The 22,092-nt window shown below is 34.2% G+C and overlaps 3 protein-coding genes across 5 annotated transcripts in view; 1 reads left to right on the plus strand and 2 right to left on the minus strand.

Annotated features, from left to right (window-relative positions):
- Arl6IP1 (ADP-ribosylation factor-like 6 interacting protein 1) overlaps window positions 1-70 on the minus strand; it is a 2,285-nt gene extending 2,215 nt beyond the window's left edge. The window contains exon 1 of the mRNA XM_013324897.1: window positions 65-70. Coding sequence (XP_013180351.1) covers window positions 65-70 — 6 coding nt within the window. The remainder of the gene's footprint in view (window positions 1-64) is intronic.
- Window positions 71-548: 478 nt separating this feature from the next.
- On the minus strand, window positions 549-2,817 carry LOC106127093 (fatty acid-binding protein-like). Of its 3 annotated transcripts, none has more exons than XM_013325074.1 (5): window positions 2,662-2,817; window positions 2,270-2,365; window positions 1,891-2,060; window positions 1,197-1,307; window positions 549-966 (listed from the first exon to the last, which is right to left on the minus strand). In XM_013325074.1, the coding sequence occupies exons 2-5, from the start codon at window positions 2,337-2,339 to the stop codon at window positions 904-906; spliced, it is 414 nt and encodes a 137-aa protein (XP_013180528.1). In that variant the 5' UTR covers window positions 2,340-2,365; window positions 2,662-2,817; the 3' UTR covers window positions 549-903.
- A 108-nt stretch (window positions 2,818-2,925) lies between these two features.
- LOC106127092 (uncharacterized) overlaps window positions 2,926-22,092 on the plus strand; it is a 71,684-nt gene continuing 52,517 nt past the window's right edge. The window contains exons 1-7 of the mRNA XM_013325072.1: window positions 2,926-3,352; window positions 8,066-8,175; window positions 12,656-12,870; window positions 14,308-14,496; window positions 15,168-15,311; window positions 15,956-16,049; window positions 20,203-20,367. Of these exons, the coding sequence (XP_013180526.1) occupies window positions 3,183-3,352; window positions 8,066-8,175; window positions 12,656-12,870; window positions 14,308-14,496; window positions 15,168-15,311; window positions 15,956-16,049; window positions 20,203-20,367 (1,087 nt within the window). The 5' untranslated portion in view covers window positions 2,926-3,182. The remainder of the gene's footprint in view (window positions 3,353-8,065; window positions 8,176-12,655; window positions 12,871-14,307; window positions 14,497-15,167; window positions 15,312-15,955; window positions 16,050-20,202; window positions 20,368-22,092) is intronic.

The following is a 22,092-nucleotide window of genomic DNA, read 5'->3' on the forward strand; positions in this document are numbered from 1 at the left end:
TTCCAGACTATGTCAAATGTCAGCGAGATCCAAGTAGCCTTTCCGAAGATACCATCTTACAAACTTCCATTCAAATATTCGAATTTATAATGCAAGTAAGATGGGAAGAAAAACTGCCTTTTGTCCAATATAGATGTCAGCATGATCAAAAGTGAGAGAACAGAGAATACTATAAACACTTTATTTTATATACAAAGTACTCAGCTGACTGTAGTATAAGCGATATTGTCAAATTTCACTAAAACATACATTGATCCCAACCCATTAATCATTGGTTTCACAGACCAAAATCTCTATGTAAAATATACAGAAGTTTTGGGCTCAGAAACCAACAATGACCAATTTAGCAAGCAAGGGTAGATAAAAATTATTCTCTATCCTACACTAGCCTCAGTAAAAGTTAGTGACTGTGTTGAGCTAAACTGAAAATTATTAGACAAAAGTATTCAAACACAAAGTATGAAGATTGTAAAATTCACAGTATTACTGTATTCAAACATTTAATTATATTTTAACTTAAAATGGGAATTTTAAAAAAAGACAAAAAATATAATGTGTAATCTAGATAATCACCAACTTTGTGATATATGATTACCTAGATTTAAATATATGTATTTAAAAACTCGAAATATGTAACACATAAAAATTAAATAACCATTAAACTCTCATTATATAATATACATATTTCTTAACTATAAATTGTAAAAATAAAATATAAAGAATTGGCAGTAAAAAAAATATAAAACCCTTATTTAAAATGATTATCCCATTACAAAACTTTAAGTATCCACAGTTTAAGCATAAAGATAGTATGTTAATATAAAAACTATCACAAAATTACATTTCCAAAGAATAAACAATACAATGAGTTGTGATGCTTGATGTTTCATAGATTTGAGCTGTTTATTCCTTAACTCTGCGGAAGTAACGCTTGCCAGGTGTGTTGGCCTTTTCATGGGTTAGTGTCTGTAAAATTATTATAAATACATTAACAAATAAAACAGCAACGAAGCCAAAAACGATGTCTGATAATTAAATAATGTCCAGATAAATATTACCTACTAATAACCACATGTGAAGTAGAAATACTCTGCAATTTGCGTTTGAATAAACACTATGAGGTCAAAATTGCGTTTATGTGCCATTCTCTTTATTAATACTTTCTCTAAACAAATTTAATTTAAAATTATACTTACAACAATACATTCATCCTCAGTGAATAAATAATGTCGCCCACATTTGGCTTGATTTTCTGGTATTACAGAATTTGTCATCATTTCATTATCATTTACAATAGTTGTAACACTCTAAAATAAATTAAAATATTTAATACACAAATATACAAAATATGATAGAGAAATTCACTAAAAATGTTTAAATAATGTAACTTATTCTAGTGAAAAGACTTATTAATAGTTTGAGATTCAACATTTCTTTAACCCTTAATTCGACGAATTTTTTGTAGCAAAAAACTGTTTTTTTTTAGTAAAGTCATGCTAACATATTTTTCTCTAAACTAGTTCAGTAGATTTTTTTTAATTAGTCAGTCACACTGGACACCATTGAATTAAGGGTTAATGGATTTCTCTCATGTCAGTGACAGTTCACAGTAAGAAACAGAAAATGGAAATACTTTCATCAGCCTTTATCAATCCACTACTGCACAATACACTATACATATGTAAAAACCTACACTTTTACTCCTTTTTATAGTAATTAGAACTAATCTTATTAATATTATAAATGCAAATGTTTAGATGGATGGATGGATGTTTGTTTGAATATATCTCCAAAACTGCTGAACGGATGTTGGTGTCACTGATGACAGTTAGTAAATTATAAAAGCAAAAAATTCACCAAATAAAAAGTTTGCAAATAAACATGCTATACCTTAATAGTAGTATTAGGCATATGTTCCTCATATTCTTCACCAATTTTAAATTTCTGTTCCACTGTTCTGAGTAATGATGAATTCTTTATTGTCATATTTTCTCCATCAAATGTTATTTCCATTAATGGTGAAGACATTGACATCATTTTTCGACCAATGTATGGTACACCTGTCAACATATACTGTTAAATTTCACTACCCCATCACCTATTTGTATTCTTACATGTTATTGTCTCTATTCTATCAAAGGTAATGAAAGAGTTGGCAGTATGAAATTATGTAAGTTCTTAAACAGTTAAAAGCTATAAAGATACAGTTAGGTCAATATGTTTAATATAATTAGAATAATGATAATAATATCAGTGTCATTGAACTCACCAACTGCAACAAAATAGTCTTCAATATTTTCATTTTTATAATGTTGATACTTTCCTTGGATAGGTGCCATTATTATGCTCAAGTTACAAAGAATCTCTAAATGAAATAATTTGTCTATATAACTGAAATTAATTAATCTTTTATATTATAGTAATAGTAATAAACTGTAAGCCTTTTAATTATCTAGAACTTGACGACTGTCTGATAATTAATGGTTATCAAAATACAATTTTAGGGATTATAAGTCAAAGGTGTGATAAAATTTATCATCAAGTCACGTCTTTGCAATCGTGATAATGATACCCCTATATATTGATAGCCATTATTAATTTTGTGAAGATAGTAAACATAATTAATTTCTGTAGTACATCATAATAAGATGAATCCCGAACCTTCTATTAAGTGTCGTACAAACTTCGTAAACTTTTTAATGTTTAACAGGATCAATCCTATTACACTAAAACTGTGGGAAATATTACTTATAATTCTTATTATGGATTATGAATTATACGGCAAGTTTCGGCATTATTTGACAATTAAATTAATTCTGACGGTTGGGCATAAACTAAACCATAGATACAGTATATAGTGGTACTCTATATCTTTTTGGCAAATAGAGATCCCTGTCCTGTGTCTCTGCTTTTTTAATGGTGATTACTTTTGTTGGTGGAGTGACGTGTGTGAGCGAGATGTGAATTGAATGTTTTGATTTTTATCAACTTAATTCAACTCCACACAAACTAAGTAACTTTGTTTAGTAGTATGTGATGTTAGATATTAGGTATTAAAGAGTACTTACTATTTACTGCATATATCTCGTGTAAATATACTTTATCTTTTCGTCGAGCTCATAACAACAGTTGATCGATTTCAAAATTTCGAATATAATTTTTGTGTACTAAAGTGTTTGAAAATGGGTGATAAAGATGATTATTTGACGTGCTATCGAGTATTTTTTGAAAATTTTGCGGCGACTGTGAACCATGAGGACCAGCTACCAGTTAACATCGATGGGTACACAATCACAGAGGCCGAGTTGCCGGGAGAGGTGATTTATTGGATGTCCCAGTACCTGACAGAAAAGTAAGTTGAGAAAATATATATATATATTTTGTCATAGAAAGTAAATAACATGGTTGTATGTGAAGTATATAAAATGGAAATCTTGTAGATAAATTGTTTACAATATGGAGGAGGAGGGGGAGTGATTTACCATCTGAGGGTAGGTTTAAGGAAAATAAATAGTGAAGAGCACTCCAGGTTTGAAAAGACAAAATAAACAGTAATGGCACTTAGCAGAACTGTATAATGTGAATATTTACTTGTATGTGAATTATGACGGCACTGTTGACTCATATCCACATGTACATAGATATACATATATGTGATACTGCTTATGCTAGTTAACTGTATATTTTCTTTATATAAGGAGGTTTACTTGTTTAGCACTGGTTACATATAATAGTGTTTTGAATAAGAGACCCTTTTTTCATCAGCGTAAAATTTGTTTTCTGCACTTTTCATAATTTCAAGCGCTCCACAGTTTTGTAACATTTGTCTTCTTTACATGTTTCACATAAAATAACCATTTTAATAATGCCTTTAATTAAATTAAAGGCTGGCACTTTTAAAAAGTTTGAAGTTACGATTGATGAAATATAAAATGAATAAGGTTCCATAAAGTTTTGTTCCGAGAGCTACTACTTTTATAAGGATACATAAAGCCACCATGTTATGAAAAGAGTTACATCTCTCATTCTCACTCAAACTTAACAAGATTGCGAAAGAGAAGTTCACTTTGAACCTCTCAAACTACAATACCAAAAAAATATAGTAATAAAAAACTGTATCAGTTATTATATACAAATTGTTTATATATAATAATTTTATAATAAAATGAAATTTTTTATGACAAAAATTAACAATTTATAAGAGGTTAGATAAAAACGCATAATACAATGAATGCATCTAAAGAATTGCATTGTATTGTACAAAAAAATCATCTAATTGGAAAACAACAAAGCAGCGATTGCATACGGTTTCACCAGTTCGTCGACATCTTATAAAAGGACGAAATCAATACCGGTCCAGTGGAGATGTTTCGCAAGCTTTGTAAGGGTCAAGGCCGCCCGAAGCTCTCGCTTACTAAACGAATACGCTCTGATTTAAGAGTTTAGAAAATTTTAAATTTATAAATAACATTGTGAGGGCCAAGGTAAGGTGCATTCACCTTACGTTAACCGAAGGAGGTCTTAAATAAATATTTATTCAAGTGTCTGTCGATCGTAAGTTTCGGAGATGTTACAGCTGGTATGTACGGTCACCGTATGGCGCAAGTGTGCTTGTTTGGTTTCTCGCTTGCATAATAATTTGATAGTCAGTCGTAGCAAATAATGCGTTAGTCATCCCGCCCGCCAGATCAACCGCAGGTGACGCGCATCCTACGTGAAGCAGACGGTTTAGAGCTAATTAAACTATGTATGTTGTATGTGTCATCATAGATCAGAATTATACCTACTAATACTAGTTCCCGGTATCTTAGTACATAAAAATCTTTATGCATATGCTTGGTTTTAAATTTTGATCGGAAATAAACTACTTTACGTAAAAATCTGTCTTATTTTTATGGCATTGATCTATTTATGAGTATGTAAAAGATAAAAAATATCACAATACATTAAGTTACTTATTAAGTACATAGGTAGTTCAAAGTAAACGTTTCTTCGTTGTGCAATAAATAAATATAATGCCGGCTAATAAATAAAACAGAGAGGCGAGTAAACTTGAATACAGTGCTAAGTGGTAACACCTCGCGCAGATAGGAAACTACAAAAATACGTATTATCTAATCGCTTTCAAGTTAACTAGACTGAAAAGATTTTACGTTTAATGCGTTCATGTCGGCATAACAACCGACCAACACGTTTGAAACTGATTATTATTTCGTACTTTAATTAGATTTTTTTATTAAGTCATTATTTTCACTACACAACTTGTATACCTAATTGACTATTGGCTTGCCCTTTCTTAGACCTAAGCACGTCGTCGAAAAGTGGTCTTTTTGACGATTCTTCGAAAAGCATACATTGTACATTTGTCTCATTTTTGTTCAAGCCATTGCGGTGTATTTAATTCGGTCGTTTAAAAAGTCAGTTAAATGAGGCTAATGTGAGTGCATTATAAAATTGAGTGTGACATAGCCGGGTGTTGGTGGATTGCTCACGCACAAATTGGCGCGAGAGTGCGTGGGCGCGCGCGGATGCTGAGATACCACGAGTCAACGCACCGCCCCACGCACCAACATTGCGTTAAGGGCCAATATACATAGACTGCTTCAAGCAGGTAGAGGCAGCAGTTGACCTCCTTTGCTGTTAAGAAGTACTGTCGGTGCTGCCAACTTAATGCTAGTCCTGTCGTTTTTAAGCTGTCAGTGTACAGCGGCCCTAAATCGATCAAAAAGTGCTGATAGTTTATATCCAAAGCTTGTGATTGGCGTAGTGTGACCCTTAACAACATTATATCTATTTATTTTGACCTGTGATCTTTGATAATTGAAAAATAATTTGCGCAAATGTAGACATAGATTTCACTGTTACGTACCTGTGTATTTTATTTATTATTCTATGATTTTAATATGACAGCGAAATCACATATTTGATTTTAATGCAAATTTACCTCGTTGTCGGCGGTAAATAATAAACATATTATGGTAAGTGTGCGAATGACCCAGTCATTGTTCAAACTCTCAATATACTATTGTGTCAAGGATTTTGCGGTAGTATTTTGAAAAAAATCCGATAAAGATTTCAAATCTTCGTGCCAGTGAAGACGTTTTATAAAAACACTATAGTATTCATCTGTCAATTATTAAACTTTACATCTAATATAATATTGAAAGGTCCGAAATGTTTATTTATATTTAAAATATTTCTATTAATAGTATGCTTGATTAATAATTTTAAACAAAATGCTAAAAACAAAATTTTCCCATTGTAATTCTATAACCCATAAAAACAACAAAATAGTACCTATAATACCTTTCTTGCTTTCGTTAAAGTTATGTTTTAATGCTATATAGTTATATTAAATCCAATATATCCGTTCAAAGTGTAAAAGTCTCTGAGTGTCCAGATTTAAACGCGGAACACCCATATGCGAGCTTCATTAAAAACGAAACAACTTTAATGTCCACTCTGTAGTACAATCGCAGATCAAATAACTTAAAAAGTCTACGTTGTTAAATTCTCTTCTAGTTTTATTTCAATCATAAGACACGTCTATGTTTTCATGTTATATTTTATAAATGAGGGAGCAGGGGCAATGACCTTTTTATGTCGTACAGACAGACGTCGGCGTCCGCATTTTATTTCGTTACTCCAGTTCAGGAAACTAGAGGAATCTTAGGGAGAAAATGTGAATGTATACGTTATTTTCTCTGGTCATTTTCTCGCGCTCGACTTATGTTACGTTTAATTTACTTTACATGTAAAAAAAATAAAAAAAAATATTCCTAAACAAAATGCACTAAAAAGTAACAAAATAATATCACGAATACTCTCTTCTTTTTTCTTTTCTTGTTACATTGAACAGTTATTGTTATGTCGGAATATCTAGCGGCCGAGGTAGATTAGTGACATTTACAAATATCCGACATGTGTAAACAATGTTTATATAAAAACAAGGTTTACTAGATTGTATGTTTTAAAACTCGATTTACCATTACATGTTTATATGTATATTTTTATTACAAATATGCGTAAACAACACAATATATTTTGTTTGTTTTTATTAAGATGTTTTTATATTGAAACATAATATACCTGCTGTTTCAAACCCTACATTATTAATCATGAACCATTGATTAATCCGAACATTGATTAATATTTGGAACACAATAGAACATGTCCATATTGGCTTCGCTGTGCAGATTATAGATTCGCTTAATTTTATACAATTCGATTTCATTGTTTTAATTCAAACAATATTTTGAAGTGCTTGTAGCCTTAGATATGAGTACGTTAACATTGCCTTGCCCGCCAAACCACACACAAGTCAGTGTGCATTGATTGTATATAAAGGCAGGTTCTAATCTAATCATTTTATCTCTATACTCTTGTAAGCGTATATAATCTTTATTTATTTGTGCTTAGAACATTGCCATATAAATGCAACAATTAAACACGGTATATGAAATGAATTGTTTAGCATTACCTGTTTAACCTTTTCAAGTATTGGGGGGTTTTGGGCTTTGGAATAGGAATTTAGATTCCGGGATTTAATTACATTTTCACGTAATATTCCATGGAGAAAACAATTTGTGCCGGTCTTTGGTCTGTTCCCCGGATTATCTAAAATCTTGGGAACAGTCCAAAAGGACAATGATATTTGCTTATCGAACATTTTCAATACTGTAATTTGGTTGGCATAAAGCAAAGCAAATATAAGCTTATATGTATTCTCAGAGTATCCGTGTGAATCCACATCGTTCGAGCCGGATAACCGGACATCGGAGGAAATCACACGTTCTTGTTTTGTTTTGTTTTTATAGTTTTCGAGTTCCCAATCAGAGGTCACAGGGGAAGTTTATATTTGTCATTAGAGCAATGCATTTATAATACAAAGTTATTTATCAATGATCTCATTATTATTAATCTTCTTAACCATTATTCAGTCTCTGTACAATTTATATTAAAAAACTTGTATAGTGCATATACATTTTATATCTCGTACCTATCTATATATTATATGTTGCGTACATTTGTATGCGTGCACTCAATATTTCCGCACTTGTTACAGACAATGCCCACCGACGTTGTTGACGCCGCTCTGCAGGATAATCCTGGAGGAGGTGACAGCGGAAGCCAGGAAACACCCCCTCGACTTCGGCTTCGACCCTAATGAATCAGGTACGTTCGGTCATTTACCTTTCAGCACAGATAAACGGAACGTATATGTTTTAGGCGCCTTTTTACGTATTACTCAAGCTGATAAAGAAATGGAATGTTGATTTTTGTTTTGTTCATTTTTATTGGTTTATTGTTTTAATTCGTTTTTTTTTTTAAATTTAAGTTTTCCAGTCATCATTTATTTAATTGCAGTTAGCGCAAAATTCATTGCGTTTTGGTTCCTCTGTTGGAAATAAAGTTTTAAGAATAGGTTAAGGTATCGATATATGATATGTCTCACAACTCACAAGTGGTAGGTCTATTGTGTTGTGTTTTTTTAATATTTAGTAGGTAATCTCTTGCTCTGTACCATAGACCATTGGATAGTAAAGTGATTTAAAACTTAAAAAGGTTAGACTTATCCAGTAATAGATAATCTGAGTTAGGAATTGCGTGAAGGCAAACTATTCTGTAGAGCGTCGGTGGCTCAGTCAGCTCGGTCAAGTACTTGGCTTGCAATCTGCAGGTCCTGGGTTCGAATCCCGCTATGTACCAATGTGTTTTTCGATTTCCGATTTACATATGTACATTTATCCGAGGTTCTTACGCTGAAGGAAAACATCGTGATGCAACCTGCACATATCTGAGAAGTAATTCAAAGATATGTGCGAAGTCAACCAACCCGCACTTGGCCAGCGTGGTTGACTATGGCCTAATCACCCTTAACTTAGGGTAGGCTCCTAGCCTCTCGGTGTGGACGTATAGTGAGCTGATGATGATGATGATGATGAAACTATTCTGTATGATTTTTGTAGAGATATGATATCATTGTATTATCGCGTTTGTCCGTTACTTCATCGACTTCACGGGTTTATGCCATAATGAGTATATTGTAATTTTAAGGATCTTTGAAATTGTCTTTGTCTAAAAGAATAACTTTATTAAAACTAAAGTGTTCTTTTTTTTTACATTGGCATCATTGGGGCACGACAGTGCTCATGCCAAGTCTTGACATTATTAAAACCAGCGGTACTAAAATCTTCCTAACGGTTTATACCTTCCGCCCATTATGAACAGACATTTTATAATTATGATACGTTTCTTGCATAATATACACTACAAGTATTTACTATTTAGGTATCTATGTATAAAAAATAATAGAATATAATAATATGATGTGTTCATTATGTATTCTTTAATTAAGCAATACAGCTTATAGTTAACAATCATATATACAACAATATTTAAATACATTCGAAGTTATAAATACGTTATTAAAATAATTTTGAACATACTGAGCTTTTCGAGTAGACAAATATCAGGGACTTATTCAAGGGTTTTAATTATTGCACAATATGTTTTTTTGTCAGAGTACATATACTGTTTATAATAGGAATAAATAAACTCTCTTACCACCATGCAATACTTTAGCTGCCATTCAAAAAGTCTCGACCAGTCTCCTTGTTCAATAACGGTTTTAAAATGAAAATAAATCTGAATTTAATTTGTCAATTGTCTTTGATTAAATGTAAGAAGGTTGTTTGATTAGGTCGAACAATAATTTTACTTCAGTTTGTGGTCTATGGTTAGGTATCACGCACACATGTAACGTTTATATATTTGTTATTGCCAATATAATATAATACTTTTTCTCTCTTCTCTTATTCATTGTGTTAATGAATGAGTGTTAGTAAATTGTACTAGTAAATAAAATAAACCGAGTTGTAGTGATGAATAATTCAATTGTTACAGCACTTGTGCGTTGTTCATGAAAACAAAAGCATTATCGAGGACGAATTCATAAGAGCAATGTATCAATATATTAAACTGTTTACAATCAATAATCGTATGCAATGCTTTGTTGCATCTCAGTATTTCCACTTTGTCTCCAATGAAACTGGACCTATATCAAACATTAGTTAAACTAATTTTGTTATTGGAATTGCAAACACTCTGAGTGTTAAGGCTTTCTATTAACAAAAATTAAACACTTATATTACAAAGAGAAAAGCTTGGAAATCAAAGCGTTCTAAATAAAATTGACAGGCGCTATTCACGTGGGTTCAAAGAATTTTAGATATCGTTGGAAGATCGTTATTATTAGTTTTCACAGCCAGACATCTGTATGAAGGCTGTAAAAACCAATATCAAAGTTACACAGATAATTTTCAGTAAGTGTAACAATGTCGTACTCGTAACCAACCAGCATTACATATGGCCTGAAAGTAACACAAAGCCAAACATTAGGAAAGTTAAATATGTATAAAAAAACATAAAACGAAACTTCGTACAATACATTTCGTTCTACAAACAACATAATAATAGAGTTTCTCCGAGAGACGACAATCGCATGTATAAATTATGTATAAAGTTCTCTTTCTTTGTAAGAATAAAATAAATAATGGAGACCTTCTCGTATTATTTGTTATACTTATAATGAACAGAGAAAGTATTTTTTCTGAAAATTTTATATATTAAGGAGTTTTACGTCTTGTAAATATTACAACTTTTATCAACAGCTATATGTCATAGCAATATTCATATTTCTGCATAAAGTATCAATAACTTGTGTCAGGTGAACTGAATCAATATTCACTCAATGTATCTCAAAATACTTGAACTAAATTCCGTCCCTCGAGCTTAGGTATTATTTGCATGTTGAGACGTTTAGATTGGCCAACAATCAAAGACCTTGAATGTTTATTTGTTTATCATATTAAACAGTGGATTAATATTTAATGTGGGTTATGTGTGGGGGGATATATGATAATATTCGTATTTATAAAAGTACTATAGTTTAAGTCGGTTTTGTGCATTTCCTTTCCTTTCATCATTTTTATTTAAATTTTTATAATCTTCGAAATTCCATTGTTACTCTCTAATGTATACACACATGTCTACACTTTAGATAAGGCCCATTCAATGTACATTCAGCGTCATATAGATCGTAACAGACAAGATATGCAAATGTATAGATACACCAAAAGTAATCAATTATATCGGTACAACAAATTCTTCTTCTTCTTCTTCTTCTTCTTCTTCTTCTTCTTCTTCTTCTTCTTCTTCTTCTTCTTCTTCTTCTTCTTCTTCTTCTTCTTCTTCTTCTTCTTCTTCTTCTTCTTCTTCTTCTTCTTCATCATTCGTTGGACTATATTTGGGTCGTTCACGAACGACTTGCCGGCTCCAAGGTCTCATATCGACTGACCTAGTGATTGCCAGTCGACACTTTATATCGTCTATACAACCGCCGCTGTTCGTGCGAAAGTACTTGCACTTTATTGAAGGTGACTGTACCTATGTTATTGAACTTACGTATACACATAAGGTTGACCGAGATTAACATCGCGGAATGCTATTATCCAACTACACACAATTTGTCAACCAAAGGTCGAAGACAGTCTTAAAAATGCATTTGATTATTGTTTTTGGTCGAAATAATGACAATATTGGTATATGTCGTGGGTATACTACCCTCGTAGTAAAGTAATGTTTATTTTATTATTGTAATAGTTTGATATTTTCTTTTCTTATTCATTATTCATTTCCTGCTTCTTCAATAGACTGGAATTAATTTGTCGCTTGCACATGTATATCGATGAGACATCGTAATGCACTTTGTAGGGAACAACTTAGACGGACGAGTACAGCAATGAATCTGTATCTCTGATAGTCAAATATTGTGATCTTATATCGACATTCAATTGGTTAAGTTTACATTCACGGCTAGGAACAGCTTAAGGCCACGTTTTACAAATAACTATCATATGTAAACAGACAAGACTGTTGCTATTTTTACCAATCCATTACCTTCTATTTTAATTTTTTTTTGTAAGGTAAGACATAATAATTTAAACAATACTTTCGTCCATCAATTACTGAAATGTTACTTTTTTTTACACTCTGGTCTTCTCTTTCCTTTTTTTTCAAATACAATTTATTTCCGTACTCACGGTTTTATCCTCGTCGCCAATGTATTTTAAATTCTGAATTTCTTTTGAATAAACTATTTCTGTTAAATTCATTTGACACTTTGCATCAAACCATTTTTCTAAAATTGTTCTATATTTCTAAATTGTGGTTGTTTGTACCGATGTATTTGAGCAGGGTGAATGTATCTATCAATTTGAGGACTTTTGTTGTACCGATATAATTGATTACTTTTGGTGTACCTATATATTTGCATATCTTGTCTGTTACGATCTATATGACGCTGACTGTACGCTGATAATGTTTGTTTCGGAGTATTTGGAAATATTTTTTTGAAAACAGCTTCTACCCTAATCAGTACATAATCTTTTGTAACATGGAAATGAGTACCACAATTGTATGCTACACCTACAATTGTTAATTGGTTGCTAAGGGAGTACTTTAGCGTTTAATATAGAAATCTATGAAGAATGACTGATTAAGTAATCATTAATGAATTATGAAGCGGCGGTTTTTGTGGTGGTGATAATGTTAATATGCAGTAACAATAACATGTTGTTCGTTAACGTTTCAGTGTTCATTGCGCTGAAGCTGATGCAGGCGGTGATGGCGCGCGTGAATGAGGTCTGCCTGCGCTACCAGGATAACTCAAAGCTGGACTCGTTGCCTCCGCCGGCGCCACTCGACCGCGAGGCGCGTACTGTTGCTGCTGCCACAAAAAACATGCGACGTACCATGGAAGACAGACATGTAGTTATTGGCAACTTGGAAGCACTTTTCGGCATCGATGTAAGTTATAATTACAGTTACATAAGCGTAATCACATTTACAAAACCTATATAACCCATATTTGTTGACCATATCTCGACGTTTCTTAATTTTACTGTACATAATTATGCGTTGTATAATTACTATTTTTTCAATGTGGCGTCAGGGGCTTCACAAACGACTAGTCTCCATCCTTTTGTTACTCGAACAAAGCGCAATCTGAGCAAGCATTGTAATATGTTGCTTGCGCCGGGGATTGCGATTATGAAAACTAGTGCTTGTTGTGCATATATTTTTCACATCCTAAATAAAAAAAACTATAAATGTGGTCAAGCGTCTAAGATATACCAAGCTATAAGCTTGCTATGTTCTAAATTATTAATATTAAAAAGTCTAATTTGAGAGCAGAGTTTTTGGTTCCCTGACGAGTGTTTCGGGAATGAGGACATAACAATAAAAGAATTCGGAACGTTTTCCCTAACGTCGGCTCGAGTTTGGGGAAATCCGCATTAACCGAAGTAATCCGCCCAATCAATGTTGTTTCCGGAATATTTCCGAGCGTAGAAAGTAGGTCAATCTCACATCTATATGAGAAAGAGCACGTTTCTGCTTACTGGGATATATATAATACGACGGGACTTTTAGTAAAAAAAATATATCATGGAAATGTTAAGAATTTTTTGGGTTTAATATTTCTATAGTCTAATGGAACATTAGAACCATTAACCTCACATTTCTATAGGTCTTATGCTACGAGAAAATTAAACTTTGGAAACTGAAGGAACATGCTTTTGACCTATTATAAATGCATCTTGTGGCCGTATTTTCCACCGTGAACACTCCCTGGTTACTAATTACCTTAATTTCTTGTGACCCAGAATAGTTTGTCGCGAAATTGTATACCCCAAAAAGAGGGTTAGACGGTGGGTCTACTGTATGATGAAGAGTTTGTAGATTACGTTTTTACAAAACCATTCGTATTCTGCTCTAAAGACATCTTTTACTAATCGCAATTCTTGTAGAAATAGGATTTAATCTGATATTAAGTTATTAATTATTAATTTTCATGGATAATGATGAAGTGTTAAAATACTTTAATTAAATAAGTAATGATTATAATTAAATATTGGCGTGTAAAATGTGAATTCATTAGTACAACCACTGAAATGCAATCTAGCGTAACGCAGTTGCACCAATTCCCGGCCTCGGTTATTGCAATCTCCGTAGTGGGCAGGTGCTATGTGTATTCTATCATTTCTTATATCATGTAAAAATGCACTTGTTAATTTTTGAAGTGTAACCAGCTTCAGTAATATTTTAACACATTTTTAATTTAGCTCGTATACGTAAAGGTAATTAAAAATAGTCGTCAGTGATTCTGGCTATTTTAACATAGACACTCCTTGAATATAATCTCTAGTATTACATCAAAGTTTATTAATTTTTCTATATTTCCAGACATCGGAGCCGACAAGTTTCTATGCAGTGTACGACGGTCATGCCGGTTCAGCTGCGGCGACGTACTGCGCGGCTCATCTGCACCAGTACTTGGTGGATAGTCCATACTTCCGCACAGACCTTCAGCGCGCTATGCTCGAAGCATTCCTTAGAACTGACGCGGAGTTCGTCAGCAAAAGTAATCAAAGGGTGCGATATCTGATTTAATTCATGCTTAGCTATTTGCTTTAATCTTATTATATTAGAATGACTGTATAAAGATTGGAATCAGTTCCAGTAGACAAAGCATTATTTGATTATTGACATTGGCAGTAGAATTGTTAAAATATATAATAAAATTAAAAAATTGACGTGAATTCTATAGGTTTTTGAAATTTTGGTAGGCTATATCTCTAATCAATGATAAGCTATACAGCCCTGACTCCGTAGTCAAAGTAGATATTTTGACTTTGGATCCGAGGCAGGAAGATCATGGTGATAGTATAACCAACTTCTGAAATTCATGTTGTGGTCAAAATTGAAAATAAATCTGAAGTGGAACTGAATTGCTATAGTGTGAGGCTATTAGCTATGACAATTTTTATTTGAAACATGCTGTATAGTGGCAATCTTCTATAAATGGACTGGCTATAAGACGTATTCTGTGCCTATTTGATTTTCGCCATTTTGGCGCTGATAGCGGTTTGTAGCGGTAGAATGGATTCAATCGAATAAAATAGATAGAATTAGCTGTTACGAAACATCAACAGGTGTTTTTAAATCGGAACGCAGCAAAAGCTGTCATTTTCAAGTAATCGCCTATGCATTTTAGTGATGAGTAGTGTGAATGTAATGAATTGTGTTTGTATGTGTGTGGTCAGCGCGCGTGTGGCGGCAGTACTGCGGTGGTGGTGGCGGTGCGCGGCCGCTGCCTGCTGGCTGCCTGGGCGGGGGACTCGCTGGCGCTGCTCGCCAAGCGCATGCGTCTGCGGCAGCTCGTACACCCACACAAGCCCGACAGACCGGTCAGCATCATACATACTGCAATATATCATAGTTTGACCAGAAATATAAAACATTTAACCGCATGTGCGTCGCCAGGCTATGTCTTGGGTAGGGTAGATACGATTAATATGGTCTTATACCAATTTTTTTTATATCTATTGCACATTTTTAAATTCTTTATGGGAGAAGCTGAACCTTCCTCCTCCTGGCGACGCCCATCTCTTACCATATGGCGGAATGATAAAGAACCAATTTTTTCATGCACATGAAGACGACGGCAACGCACCTATGATAGGTTTTCTATTTCCTGGTCAGTCTATATGCGACGGAACAGGAAACGTTAAGATATTAAAAAATGGCGTAATTGTCATCTGTGCGAACATTGCTAACATCTCTCTGAAGATTACTTATTTGTCCATCAATATACTGAAACTTTCAACTGTGTTATATTTTGTCAATAGTGTATTGGTCCGACCACTTCAGTGGACTTCGATTAAATTTCAACCAACAAATATTTTTAAACGCATTTGTACTTTATTTTGGTAATTTTTGACTCCGAGATATACAAATTAAGCTCGTCCATTACTCACCTGCCAGAGTTTCATAGGGTAGCTGACAATCATATTTGTTGTTTATTTAATTTTGATATGAATTTTATGAACAGGACGAAAGAGAGAGAATAGTCTCGTCTGGGGGAACTGTAACACACTACGGCACGTGGCGGGTGAACGGACAACTGGCTGTCTCCAGAGCTATTGGTAAGTTATAAGGCTTTTTGTAATATAAGCACAAACAAAAATGTTTAATCCTGGCTGTCAAGGTCTGTTATTTAAACGCCATTAGCTTTATAGTCAAGGATTTAAGAACAATAAGGAAAGACAAGATTGCCCTGTTGCTCTTTATTCACATTTTTAAATGGCCTGAAAAAAAATTCAGCAAAAGTTTATGCACTTTTGCTGAATTTTTTTAAATTGTGTTTAAATATGTATAAAGTTAGAACTTTAGTAATGTAGTACATTTAGTAATGTTTTTGTAGCACGTATTTATGTCAAACAGTTTTAGATGTTTCGTCTTTGGGTCTAACAATATAACAGATTGTATGTACAATTTTAGAATTAAGTAACACTCCACCCTGAAATGTGAGGGAAAACGTCGTAATGCAACCTGCACGCATGTGTGGAGATTCAAATATATGTGTGAAGTGAACCCGCGCTGGGCTATCGTTGTTGACCAAGGCCTTGTCACCACTAAATAGAGTTTACGACAAACAACCTTTACTATAAATGTGGATGGCTACAAAGGTAGAGGAAGACCAAATAAAGTATGGAATGACTGTGTGAAAGAGAATATGCGTAGGAAGGGGGTAGACTTGGATATGACGGCTGATAGAAATGTATGGAGGAGTAGTACATACTGTGCCGACCCTCGATAGGGATAAGGGCAGGTTGATGATGATGAACCTTTACTATAAATCATGTTATTCTACTAGTTATCGTTGTTACTTTATTTACATCTTTAGATAACCTAAAATAAGCAAAACTGTCCAGAAAGTTTTATATTTTAACATTACCAGTTTTGCTATAAATCTAGATTCAAAAGCCCATCGTTATATTTTCTGGACTATTATGTTTACAGTAATAAATCTCAAGAATCATGTTACCTTTAGGCAAGACGGAATAAAGGGCTGATATAAATAAAGGCAATGGGCCGAGAAGGCGTAGTTTAATCGCTCGTTATATTGTTAGGAACGCCAGCCAGCGGTGCGTAGTCATTTCTCACAATGAGCCGCAATCGTTGCCGGCGCCCGTTCCGGCGTGTGTCCGCCATTAAGCAGTTAGCGACCCAATGTACTGCCGGAGAGAAGCCCTGTCATCCTTTTTTACAATGCCCTCACTAATTTCAGATGTGTTTGATATTCTTTTAGAAGGAAGTGTACACAATTGGAGTATTAAGATGCATTATATTCGTAGCTTCGTATGTTACACCCTGCTTTATTTAAACAAATATGACAAGTCAATTTTCGACAATGGTTACTTTAAGAATACTTAGGGACCTTCAAGAAGCGAGCATACCATTTTCTTAAAGGCCGGCAATGCATCTACAGTTCCTCTGGTGTTGCAGATGTCCATGGGTGTCGTTGATCAGCTCGATGTACCCGCCGCTTGTTTGCCCCCTTCTCTTATATAAAAAAAAAGAATAGCAACTATTTCTGAAGTTGTTAGGGGTTGTTTGAAAATAAGATAAGTACAGAAATTTGATCTGTACTTGAGTGGCCACGAACTTAGGAGTTGATCAGTTACGTTTCTAGATCTTGAAACATGTATGAGGTATGGCAATGACCCTTGCGAAAGTTATGTAAAGTATCGTTTACTTGATTACACTAATATGGCACCGGACTCAGACCTGCTACATTACACCAAATAAGGTACAACACTCTGGTTCACACGGCTGCAATAAATAATTACTATGGTAATGAACTTGTTCTTTTACTCTGTCCGAAATTCCAATGTCCTTTCTATGCTAAGTTGCGTATACACATATATGGTTTTCAAATACGTTTATATGAAATTGAGTTATATTTAAGTATATTTTAAGTCTATTCTGATAATAATCTACCAACCGAGTGACTTCAGGCATAGTCTTATAAATTAACTTTTTATTTGGCAAGGTATACTTATGTAGGTGAAAAGTCTTTTGTTACTTTCTAATGAGATTTATAGACCGTGATATGTTATTGTTTAAAAATAAATGAGCAATAAAATTACACAAAGTGTATTTGTTTGCTCCAGCACGTCCCCTCACCCGAATATCTTTGAGACAATGCAACTGTTTTAATTTACAACTCAATCGGTGTGCGCGCGTCGGCGTCCCCTCATGCGGACCCCTCGGCCCCTCGTCCCTTCACACGGCCCCACGTTGCACGGCACCATATCGATCACCGCGGACACTATGCACTTACAACAAGGTCAAGCCTCTGACAATATCGATCCTTTGTTCCCTATTAAAACGTTTTATCCTGTCTACAAAGTAATACTCAAATTGTTAACACAATTAAATTATTTATGATTAATTTTTTGTAGTGAAGATATCTATTGTGTAATAAATAACCATATAATATTTTAAGGCACTCATAGTTATGAAATAGGCGAATAAGTACTTGATTAGTATTAGTTTCATTGGTACGAGCATTGCCAATTAAGTAGTAGCTTTATCTATAAGAAATTCGTCAGAATTCATGGAACCACAACCTATATTAAGTTTTCCTCTTGCGAGTTGCGCATTATGTCAAATGTCAATTCATACAATGAATTAATGTCGACTCTTTCTTTCCTTCTAAAATATATGAGATAGCGATATCTTTGAGCACAGATGTTTCAACAGTGGATACTCACCGTTAGAACAACTATAAATATAAAGTTTCTTTGTATGCATATTACTATTGAAATACAATTATAATCCTTTGGAATTATTTTTGTTAATTCTTTATGTTAGCACTTCACACGTTTTAACTAAAATGTTATACGATTAGTAAATTAAAAATGTGTAGAATAACGTGCATATTTTATTATATTTGGTAAATATAAAAGGTATAATGTTTTAATGTAATAAGAAAATTATCTGGGAACAACATAAATAAGGGTAATAAATAATATTAAAATAGAGTTCATAAAATATTTGAGCTATTAAGTAAACATCTGCGGGTTCATTGACATACATACGATATGGAGATATCAATATCCAATAAGGGAATGCAAAACCCAAGTAATTCGCTTAACAGTTATTTTTTACTATCTTAAATACTTGACTATACGTTCAAAATAAAATTCTGAACTTTGTTACATTTTTCTCTTCGAATTCGAACTTCGCACCAGTAGTGTTGACATTTGTACGAAACGTTTCGTATCGTGGCGATTCCCTCGCTCGTTTCGAAGAAATTCATCGATTTCGTATTCCATGGGAGATTAAGTTCCGATGTGTTCGTGCAACTCCCCTCGGCTTTCGGTGTAAGTTATCCGCTAACTTTCACGCAACATCGACTCCATATCGGCTATCAAAGTATTTAATGCGAATTTAGTCTTTAGGCTTCCTTTAAGTGCATTTATTTGAGGCATTTATTCTCATCTGATATTCGAATCTTTTCTGATCAAAGTCGGAATCTTGTCCTAGATTTAAGATTTTAATCAGTAAATTATTCGCTACATTAACTTACTAGTTTCTCTATTCGTAGGTCGTCTAAGATATCGTATCCTCTTTTATAAAGCGAGGAGGTTTAAGAGGCCAATACTGAACGGTGTAAGTTGACAAGGCACTTAAAAGAATGTAGGCCAATTTATGTGAAAGAAGGAGGGTCAAGTGTGATAGGGGAGTGTTGTCTTGTTCCTATGATCATCTTAATATAACAAAGTGCCAACAGACTTAGATTAGGACATGTATTGTATCGGCGTATGATTTTCTTTATGTAAAGAATGTATTCGGGTCATTCGAGAGAATACGTGCTGGGTGTACTAAAACTTTACTTCAAAATACACTGTAATCACGCCTAAAAAGTATATTTCGCCTTTATCTGTGACAAAAACTACTCATTTCGTTTTCTGTCCCAGTTTAACGTCTAAAAAGTCTAAATAAACACGGCCTTATAGTTTTTGTCATTGTGACTCAATGCAGAATTGTATCAATGTCAAAATTGTTATGCAACAATACATTGCTAGTAGTATAGCGCGTGTATTGAAAGAGAAAATGTATATAAGAGATAAAAAAAGTCCCAAAAGTATGGGTTTGTAAATCTAAGGTTCTCACTGGGTAAGGTTGATAGGGCACTGTACCTTGTAGAGATGAACCGTATCTCCAGCAGTGCATGATCGTTGACTAAGACTATTTCTGATTTAGCATAAAAATTAAATGTATGTGCAGGGGACGCAAAATACAAGCCGTACGTGACAGCCCGCCCGGAAATGGAGGTTGTGAAACTGAATGGAAAAGAGGACTTCGTGGTGGTGGCTTGCGACGGCCTCTGGGACTTCGTCAGCGAGGACAATGTCGCTATTTCTATATACGCACAGCTCGTCACAGATCCAAGTAAGTTATAGATATAAGGTTTTCTAATTCTACATGTCTAATTTATTTGTTACTTGATTCCAAGAATCAGCTTATCGTGATGGACAGACGTACTTTCACGATAACTTGACTTACCGGAGATTTCTAGCTAGAGTTCAAATGTTTAAATGGTCAAAAGATTGTTTAAAAAAGTCAAATTACTTGTTAAGATTTAATATGTTTACAACGAACAAAGGCTCAATTGTGTGTTTAAAAATAGCGCAACAATTTAAATTGAATATACAGGTTGAACTTGACCGCGCCACTGCGGCTGAGTCACGCGCACAGGATAGAACCGTTTTCAGCCGAAGCAACAACGTAGGCGATAATGCATTCAAGCCGCAAACTGCCCATTATCCGCATTGTACATCAAATTGCGCACTCCTATTGTTGCTCTATTTGATTGTTAACTCATCTCTAGCTCAGTTATTTATAACAGCATTTTCTTTGACTGCGCTTTTCTTATTATCGTTGCGCGTACAATGTCATTTAGTTTTATTTTGCTTGTACATTTTATATTTTTCGTGTCTTATTAATACGGTTAATGGACTATTACATTAATAAAGTGAGGAATACTGCAGAATTGTAACATCTTTTTGATAAAATTTCTTAACATTGTCTCACAACATGCTCTTAAACTTCATTTACACATATTTTTGCATGTAAATTTAGAAGATGCTAACGATTTAACGTCTCAATTGATAGCGCCTAAATTTACAACGGCGTTACGGTTCACATGCTTGTGTCACAATGAATGTTTTTGATATCACAGTAATTTGATCGTCCAAAAAGGAAAGACCTTACAAATCAAAAGGTAAATACAACCCGATTGTGAGACCGGGGAGGTCTAAATAGTCTGGTGCCGTGTCTCGGGTGCCCTCAAGTCTACGTAAAGTGTCTTTAATGGATCGCAACGCTCCGAGTCAAAAGAGCTTTCATGTTGTTCAGAGGAATTTCTGCCGTTCTGTAAATATTAGGGCTTTTCATTGAACCACTCTTGCGGGAACAGGGGTTAATCTCACACACTTCAAGTCATTGTTTCCTTTTCATTCGAACTGGCACTTGTTAACTGACGTAGTGGTTTTGTGAATCTTAAGCTTTACTTTTTGCGTTTGATTTATTTATAGTTTATTTGTTAAAATTTCAAGCAATGAATTATTTCGAATGAGACCAATAAATTAATTTTCAAGTTATCTCACAATAATCCTTTCATTTATACAATTTGTGCTAGGAGCATAACTAACAAGCAAAGAATGCCGGCTGATTCTCCGTTGAACATCAATTCGTTGTGACACTTTGTCGGGACGAGCACGTTTGTCAGCGTTGTGACAGCTTGAAGTTTGAATCGGATGAGTGATGATTTACAGAGCGCAATTTCGTATGTGGGGGTCAGTGTCAATTAGTTAATGCGATCGCGGTGCCTCGCGGGGACGAGACCGGCTCGTTCACGGCGCGCTGCACACCGCTCGAAGAGCGACGACGGGAAACGCTTGCTCGTGGTTTATGCCATTCTTAGGACACTCTTTTGTTTGAGCGCCTCTTGCGAAAAGCACTAACACGAAGTAACAAAAGTGTATTTTATGTTCCGTAACGAGATTGCGGCCGAGCTGAGATACCGGCCGGGTTGCGGTCGGCTCGCCGGCTACTTTGTGTCGTAATTGCGTCGGAAGTGGGGAAGTGGAGAAATTGGATACTTTGTTTTCGCCT

The sequence above is a fragment of the Papilio xuthus genome, unplaced genomic scaffold, assembly GCF_000836235.2.
Source record: "Papilio xuthus unplaced genomic scaffold, Pxut_1.1 DF824888.1, whole genome shotgun sequence".
Taxonomy (NCBI): Eukaryota; Metazoa; Arthropoda; class Insecta; order Lepidoptera; family Papilionidae; genus Papilio; species Papilio xuthus.

Excerpts from the sequence above, each read along its gene's own strand:
- LOC106127093 (XM_013325074.1), bottom strand. The coding sequence starts at position 2,339 with ATGGCACCTATCCAAGGAAAGTATCAACATTATAAAAATGAAAATATT. Across the intron at positions 1,308-1,890 it reads TGCCTAATACTACTATTAAG|AGTGTTACAACTATTGTAAA; the intron begins GTATAGCATGTT and ends AATTTATTTTAG. Across the intron at positions 967-1,196 it reads CTGAGGATGAATGTATTGTT|ACACTAACCCATGAAAAGGC; the intron begins GTAAGTATAATT and ends ATAATTTTACAG.